Source organism: Manacus vitellinus, unplaced genomic scaffold, assembly GCF_001715985.3.
Source record: "Manacus vitellinus isolate BGI_N305 unplaced genomic scaffold, ASM171598v3 scaffold_43_pilon, whole genome shotgun sequence".
Classification (NCBI taxonomy): Eukaryota; Metazoa; Chordata; class Aves; order Passeriformes; family Pipridae; genus Manacus; species Manacus vitellinus.
In genome coordinates this window covers 1,739,556-1,748,030 of record NW_021940560.1, presented here as the reverse complement: position 1 = coordinate 1,748,030, position 8,475 = coordinate 1,739,556, and the positions used below count along the sequence as shown (strand labels likewise).

Below are 8,475 nucleotides of genomic sequence, written 5' to 3'. Positions count from 1 at the left end.
GGTGAGCCGGGATTCTCCCCTCCGAGGGGTGGGAGTTGGGGGGAACACCACAGATTGATTTGGGTTGGAAGGGACCTTAAAGCTCGTCTCCTTCCAACCACCTTCCGCGCTCTTCCTGCTGGAAACTCCCTCCTGTCTGAGCGCGGGGGTCACAGGGTGGTCACACCCCCCAGCTCACCTGGGCACCGAGGTCACCTGCCCCGGGTGGTGCCACCTGCCCCGGGTGGTGCCACCTTGAGCTCACCTTGTCCGGGGCTCTGCGGGCTGGAATAATGATGTTTGCCAAGGGATTGACTACAGCAGTGTGGGATGACCCTGGGCTTTGGCTCACCTGGGACACCCGTGATTTCAGCGGGAAATCAGCACGGGCTCGGTTTCCCCTCCCCGTTTTTATCCAGCCCTGAAAGAAGGTGATGGAAGAGCGTCGTGAGAGAGGAAAGACTGGAAGGACCCTCTCCCAGCATCTTTTCTGGGAAAATGCGACCTGAGCTCCGCTTCCAGCAGCAAAGGGACAGCGCAGGAGCTGCTCGTGGCGTCTCCTCCTTCCGCGGGGCGCAGCTGGGCCAGATCCCAGCGGAAAAACTTGGGATTTCGGCTCCAAAGGATCTGGCTCCCCCTTGTGCTCCCTGTGCTTATGGCACGGAAAGTCTGATGGGACAAACCCATCTCCTCGTGTCCAGCCCGAGAACTGGATCCTTCAGCAGCTGTTAGTCAGGACCTGACCCGACCTGGACCAACTCCATAATCTGGTGCCCTTGGGCTTGCCGGGAAACATTCCCGGGGCACGGGTAGGGAATAGGATGTGCAGCTCCATATGCAGAGTTGTGACCGTCAGCCAGAGCTTCTGCTTTGGAGAAAATCCACCTTTTTTCTGTGCGATCCAATCCAAACAACAGCACTGCCATCTGTGACCCCCTCAGCCCCGTGTCCTTTCTCCACCGTGGCAGGAATTTAAGGAATATCAAACTATTCACCTGTACAAATACAACAGAACTTTGTTTCTCCAGTATTTTACCCAGGTTTGGGTTTTTTTTTTCCTTTAGTGCTCTGTGTAGCAGATGCTGATCCACACTGCTCCTCTGACAAAGGTGGGAGCAGTAATGACAGGGGAAATCCACCTTAAAACTGGTTTTAATGCAACACCCCCAGCACCAGCAGCTGCTGGAATTAGAGGTGGTGTTTCTCCTTAAAAGAATTACTTTTAGGATGTTTCTTTAAAGGTCATTAATGGGTGTCAGGAGACAAAGGAAAGCTGTGTTAGGCAAAGCAGAAAAAGGGACTTGTTTTCCAGCAGATGTTCTACAAATCCAAGGAAAAAGTAACTACAACCAGACCAGGCACTGTCAGTTCTGAGTGGTGCAGTTTTCCTCGAGTTTTCTGGTTTGTTTTAAAGCACAATTAAAATTAATGATGAATTATTTTTTATTCTCTCAGCCAAGTTGTCTGGTTATCTTCAGGCAGCTGCTGCAGAAATCAGGGAAGGCTCCCATCCTCTAATTGTAGGTGAACATGGCAAAGTATCTACGTGTGATTTCTCTTGATTTAAAAAAGAGGGATGGAAAAGGTCCTTCCACCAGTAACTGCAGCAGATTGAAGGGCAGAAGCCCCAAGGACAAGGGCAGAGTTATCTGGAATTAAATTGGATGGAATCCATGTATCCTGTAAACACCAGCCACGCTGCATGTGAGGGAAGGAGCCACCACGAAGGTTGTGCAATGGAGAAGGCATTTCCCAGCCTTCCCTGGCCCTGCTCTACAGCTGCTTTTCCCTTGCACAAGATGTGCAGCAAAACAGGAACGTGTGTGTGTGTTTGTGGAGCCTCCTGAGAGCCAAACTGGAGCCAAGAGAGAGCCTGTGAAATCCATCTCCTCTCCTGGTGGGATCCTGTCCCCATCCGACCCCCGTGGGCTGCAGGTACTGACTCACCCACCACCCTGAGCTCACCCCCAGCTGAGAATTATTTTCCATTTTCCAATGGCTTCAACCCTTCTGAGTCTCCAGTGTGGCTGGATGAAGACGTTTGACAATTGTTTTAAAAAATAAGTTATTTATTACTAATCCTATTCATTTTTCTTACACATTGTTGGGGGTCTGTGTGTGTGTGTGTGTTAAAATAAGACACGTGGCTCCCAAAAGCAGCAAGTGCTTCTTCCACCAGAAAATGTCCCTCTGGGATTGGAATCTTCCAGGAGATGTGACAGATCTTTTGTAATATGTGCTCCTGTAACAAATGCAGCTCAAGGGTGGCAGGGGCAGGTTTGGTGCCAAGGGACCTACAGGAAGGGCTTTTTTTTTTTCCCTAATGGGAAAACCTCCTTCCAGCAGGAATGGAATCCATCTTTTCCATCCCCCGTGATGAGATGCACAGGTACAATGGGGAGTGAAGAGGCTTTGTCCTCCCTCCCCTGCCCAGAGCAGCCCTTTGTGTCAGGGATGGTAAAGAATTCCAGTCAATCATTCCTGCTCCATCCACCTCCCCCATCCCCTCCGGTCAACAGGGGCATTGCTTTTGCCTCCAGATTATTTAATATTGTCTAAAATGTCTAATATTTTCCTGCTAAGGGTTGTCTCTCAAATCCTCAGGTTTCTAAGGTGTTTAACCCACTGACAGGGAACTGCTGCCATTCGTGGCCTTTTGATTATTTTTTAGGCTTTTTCAGTGCCTTAAATCAAAATTAAGCTTTGTATTTTTACAACATGAATATATATAATATAATAATATAACACATAATAATATATACAATATAATAACAATATAATGCCCTCTTGGCAAAGGGCAGCAAAGTGTGGGCACAGCACTAAGGACAAATGTTTTGTTGAGGAGCCACAAACAAATTCTTTATTCAAATGAAAGTGCAGACCTGAGAACACTGAGCCACAGTCAGCAGAGATCTAGGAACAACATCTGATAATGTTTTCCCGGATGTTATCCAACAGAAACAAACACTCAATGCCTTTGTCAAGTGGAGTTTAATAGAGACAGCAGTGCTTTTGCTTGCCATAAAAATAACTGAGAGCTGGCAAGCGTCTGACCAGCCCTACCTCTGATTTGTTCTGCTGTATTTGTTGAAGTACTCGCGGTAATGACCAAATTGCACTATTTTTTTGCTGAGCACCCATTGTTTTCCGTGGTGTCTGCACCGCGAAGGAAGGAACAAACGCTTCGCTCGTGATGTTTATTCTGCCGAGGTGTTGTTTATGTGTTTTTTCCAGCAAAAGCTGGGCTGTGCTGATGCAGAAATCCCGTCCCTGTGCGGGGTCGAGCCTTGGGGCAGCTCAGTCAGGCACAGATGTAGGTGCCAGGACCTCTGTGCCACCTCTAGTACCGCCCTGCGCTGCCCTGCCCTGGCACAGCTCCCAGCACCCGGCCCAGGTGCCAAAGGTGGGGCGTTTCCAAGGCAAACCCGACGTGGAAAAGCAGCCCTGGAGCACAACAATAGCTCCTGTTTCCCGCTCCTGGATGCCTATTTACTCAGCGCTCCACAAACAACCTTTTTGTCTGAAGGCCTGACCCCCCTCGGAACGGGAGCAGATGGGAGAGCGCTGGGAACAATGGGATAATGCTGGAGGGGCCCAGCACTCCCGGCCAAGGACGAGGGGGCCGAGGAGGAGCTGTTCCAGCTGAACCACGAGCCAGCAAGAACATTTTATTCAGCTGCGATGTTTTCAAGGTTTTTGACTGAAAATCGTTGGGTTAGAATGACTCGCCGGGCGGTGAGACCTCAAGGACGCTTGTAGCGCTCCTGCAAACTGTTCTGAAGTCAGACTTGGCTCAAAAAACCACTCTCAGCCAGCAGCAACCAGTCTGGATTCAAAGCAACACCAGTGCCACTGGTTTAGCAGTCGAGCCCCGAGCGTTTACCGAGGCAAATAGGAAATACCAAAGCTCTGAATCAGATAAAAAAAAAGAGGCTCTTCGGAAAAGACAATCTGGACACTGAAAAAGAGCACTAATTTCATTAAAGGATTATCCTTCATTGAGGATTTTCTCTTTGACAAGGTTGAAAAGCAGCCCATCTTTGCTTGAGCTCTTGTGGGGAGGACCCAAAACAGCTCCCATGGATCTGCCAGAGCCTGACCCAGCATCCACCTTCCACCCCAGCTCCAACCCCCCTGGAGAACCTACACAGTCCACAGGGGAACTTGGAAGGGATTAAATCTTTAAATGCTACTCCCCCCAGTTCCCATTCAGCAAAGCACTTAAGCTCATCATCTTCCTGCTTTGACATAATTTTTAATACACTGGTTTAATAACTTCATCTTCCGTTGGCATAATTGCAATGGATAATCAGTCATGACAAGAAAATGCCTACAGCATTTCTGGGGCTTCAGGTTTGGGCTTCCAACCAAAAATCTGGGATTTGGTTAAAAGAACATGGACACGGTGTTTTGTACAAGTAACTCCTTTAATGGCATAAAACCCTAAAACTTTTCTGCACATCAGACAAAAGTGCTCTGTGTGATTTGACAAAATATTCTGGACACGCTGATACCACAAAATAAGAGCTATTTTCTAAACTGGTTATATAAAAAAAACCCCTTTGGACCCTTGCAATAGGATATAGAAATAGATTTGCCTAAACAGAACCTGATTCAAAAGTCCAAATGCCCCAGGATTTTCACATCAAACCTCTGGACATTCATGTCTAAATAACGTGTTGTCAAGAGATGCTGCAGAAGCCATTACAGCTGGAAAAGAAACATTACTGCTCCTATGAAAACAGAACTGCCTATTTTCTACTGTGAAAACCTTCCCATGCCATCTTCTCAGGGCTTTCTCAGGACATGACAAGGCTGTGAATTTAATATGCATTTAGTTCTGTCAGATGTCAAAGCTCTCTTTGTGCATCTCGGGGACGAGAAGGTTCTCCTGCAGATCCAGGTGACAGGAAAAGGCCCCCACTGCTGTTTGCAGTGGTCACCTGCCTGCACAAAGGAACACAACCTCACTGCAGTGTCTCCCACCAGGTTGGCTGGCCCTGCTTTGTCACCCTCTTGAAAAAAAAAATCTCTTTTCTCACCAAGTGCTCCCTGCCAGCAAGATGGAGTGAGTGTGCATTGAGCCAACACAAGGAAAATGAGGCTGTTTCTGGGTAGAAGAGGCTTGACTTCTTCGGCCTCTGAGCTCATGAGTGAGGCAGAGAGTTCAGGTTTCCTGTCCTGAACTTAATCTGGTCTTTGGGGGGAACAGGTCTCATGTGCAGAGTTCCCCTCTCAGCCACACAGTGGGAGATCTGCATTGCCACAATCTGTGTGAGGAGCACAGAGAGCAAAGATCTGAACATTCACCTTCTTTCTACCTGGTGAGACTCTTACTGCTCATTTCCTTGGTGAACTCAAAAATGTCTGAAGAAAATCCTATCACCTCAACGTGAGCATCATGAGGAATGACCAAAACCTGAGGGTAAGAGGATTTTAGCCTTTCACACACCCATTTGTGTCTCTGCTTTTCGTCTCTGGGGCATTCCTTGAAGGAGACCCTTATTTTCCGTAAAATGCTGTGGAGTTTTATGGACTGATCTTCAATTTTCTTTTTGACACTCAATACCTGTCCAGCATCAGCCCTTCCAGCATTCTCAACACACACTGTAGTTATATCACCATCAGTGACAGCAAAAATTGCAACATCATTTTCTTGGAATATCCAGGGAAAGAAGTGCTTCATGTAGTGATATATATCTGTGTCAAGAACAACCACTTGTTTTCCCCCATCTCCATCAGGAACAAAATTCCTCCTCTCCGTGGTCCTTCTGTCTTCCTGTAGCCTCCTCCTCAGTCTCTGATGGGATTTACTTTCCTCTCTGTTGTCCTTCTCTGAGAGGGATTTTGCTTTTAGTAAGAGAAAGTCTCTGAGCACTTTGATGGCTGGAAAGGAGCCTTGGACAGCAATCTGCCCGTCGGACTGCAACGGCCCGAAGGTCAAATCCCTGCTCTGCTTTTTCATTTCTTCCACCAGATCTTCTAAAACAAACTGGTCTTTGAAAACAGCCATGTTGAGGACAGATGAGACAGAGCTGAAGACCTGGAATTTCGAATTGGAGAAGTTAAGGAATGGGTCACACAGCAGTGGAAGTAGAAGCAGATGAATTATGCAGGAGCTCACCTTTTCAGAGTAAGGGGTCACTCTCAGGGGATAGGGCTGGGACAGCCTCTTGTCTTCCAGTTGATGGTCATCCTTCTTCAGGACACTCTCCACAACTAAAGAGAAAGTCAGAATCACTTGTGGAGCAGCAGAATAACGTGTCACCCCTAGTCTGAGGGAACCCTCAATGTGTTTCCCAACCATTCCCCAAACACACACACAAGCGACTCCATCCTCTGACCCAATATTTTATGTGAGTCAAAATTGCTCAGAGAGGCAGAAGCCTGTCTCCTCAGAACATCAACTGGCAGAGATTTATTCTCAAAAGCCTGACTACAAGAATAAAATGCTAGGCATGGTACAAATTTCTTCCTAAAAACCAAACAGAACTCTTTGTGTGACGGCTGAGTCATTACTTCAGCGAGCAGAAATAAAATCCCTAAACTTTGATTGGCTCAAAGGGAGGTTTTAATCCTCCAGTCCATAAAATTCTAGTACTAATACACAACTTAAAATCATTTGGCTTAGGGCTGATTCTCCAGGGGATGGCTGTACTTTAATAGATTAATCTAAATACCTTCTTGATCTTCAAAGGTTACGTAGGCGACTCCTTTATTCCCTGTGGGATAAGTCACTTCTTCCACGTCTCCACCGTTATTCCTCGACTTTTGGAAGTGGATGGTGAGGATGTCAGCCATGACATCATCCTGCAGAAGGCCATCTGGGACACCAGCAATGACAACTGTCCTTGTGGATTTGGCAGCTCTTCCCGTTGCCTGTGCAGAGATGGCACATGGTAAATGCAGGGAATACCCGTGACCTGCCGTAGGGATCACCCACATTCATCCCAATCCCTGGAGTGACTCCCCTTCCCTTTGCATTTAGCAAGTTAATTAAAGCTGCTGAATCAGATCTCAGTGCATGCCAGGCTCCCTCAGGCACCCACATTGCTGTGCACTAAAAAATGGCCTTAAATGTAATTTACACCCTCTCAGGATCTTCTGAAAGCGGTAAAAATTAGCACTAAATTCAAGTTTCTCAAGTGGAAGGTCCAGTGTCACACTGATAATATTGCTTCCTCCAAATCTAACACTCAAAACGTGAAGAGAATGAAAACTGTAATTGCATGGACTGCTCAGTCAGGATTCCTTCCAGAGCGGAAGGGTCAGATTCCGACTGTCCTTACTTGTTAAATTCACAAGACACGGATCTGGGGTTGTGCTCTGACTCATCTCTCTCCATTTATTAAATGGATAACCTTGTTAAATTGGGAGAACATAATCCCAGTCATCCGAGACTCGCAGTGCATAAAACAACTAACTGCACACATGATTCTCATCAGAGCAAACCCCCAGCACAGCAAACATGAAACCCATCCTAAATAGGCTCTGCATCCTTGTCTTGCTAAGAGAAGCATATTTTCTTCCCCTTCTTACTACATGGACATAAACAGCAATATTTCACTGGGAATATCAGGGCAAAATCACTGTAAATACTGGAACACTGACTAAATTTAGTAGCAGTTCATTGGCTTTCTGGAAGAAAGGAAATAAATTTAGTATGTCTGAGCTGCCAGTAACTTCAGAGAGACTGGGCTCGAGGTCAGTCACTCTGTGTAAATTCTTTACACTTCTCTTAGTTTTTTTTCTGGACCTGGGCTGCATAAAACATGAGGGCCACAAAGCAGGATGTGTGTCCAAATCCCTGGGGGCCACCACGAGGAGACAGATCCAGCGAGGCTGTGCAACCATGCAAGCTTTTAATTCACAGAGACACCGGGCCTTCTTTTATCACCCATCAAACTTAAAGAGCCAGGAGCTTTAATTATATTAGGCAATTATTTTGGTGGTAATGTTCGTGTGAAAGCAAGTCCCTGCACTAATGAGACAACACGAGGGGAATATAAACATGGTGCTCCCAAGATCCATGCAGGATTTTTCTCACGCTTCCCGAGCTCTCAGCTGCCAGACAGCATCTTACACCTTGCCAGCTGGTGTTTGGGAGCAACACTCGTGCCTGCTATTGGGGTTAGGGAAAAAAAAACAAAACCACCACGAACGAACCGTGCATTTAGTGCTGAATCGCTCCCGAGACCAGTCCGTGTGGAGCAGCTGTTCCCGGGCAGAAACACCGGGAGGGGCCGCGGGGATGGGCAGGAGGGAGAGGGGCAGGAGCTCTGTTGTGTCAGTAACCGCTGACAACGGGCTCCTGCCTGCGGTTTCCTGGCAAAGCTGCTCCACGGATCATGGAATCACAGACTGGTTTGGGTGGGATCCTTAAAGATCAACCAGTCCCACTCCCCTGCCAAGGCAGGGACACCTCCCACCAGCCCAGCTTGCTCCAAGCCCCGTCCAACCTGGCCTTGGACACTTCCAGGGATCCAGGGGCAGCCA

The 8,475-nt window shown here is 47.5% G+C and overlaps 1 protein-coding gene across 1 annotated transcript; it reads right to left on the bottom strand.

The window, feature by feature from the left end:
* Positions 1-4,441: 4,441 nt before the first annotated feature.
* On the bottom strand, positions 4,442-8,342 carry RBM43 (RNA binding motif protein 43). Its single transcript, XM_018078843.3, has 3 exons — positions 6,660-8,342; positions 6,104-6,198; positions 4,442-6,022 (listed from the first exon to the last, which is right to left on the bottom strand). Exons 1-3 carry the CDS (start codon positions 6,922-6,924, stop codon positions 5,297-5,299), a joined length of 1,086 nt encoding a protein of 361 aa, XP_017934332.1. The 5' UTR covers positions 6,925-8,342; the 3' UTR covers positions 4,442-5,296.
* Positions 8,343-8,475: the final 133 nt, after the last annotated feature.

What these genes read in the sequence shown, in the direction of transcription:
- RBM43 (XM_018078843.3), bottom strand. Translation starts at nt 6,924, where the DNA reads ATGTGGGTGATCCCTACGGCAGGTCACGGGTATTCCCTGCATTTACCA. An exon ending in AACCTTTGAAGATCAAGAAG is followed by an intron (nt 6,199 to 6,659) that starts GTATTTAGATTA and finishes CTTTCTCTTTAG; the next exon opens with TTGTGGAGAGTGTCCTGAAG. An exon ending in TGACCCCTTACTCTGAAAAG is followed by an intron (nt 6,023 to 6,103) that starts GTGAGCTCCTGC and finishes TCGAAATTCCAG; the next exon opens with GTCTTCAGCTCTGTCTCATC.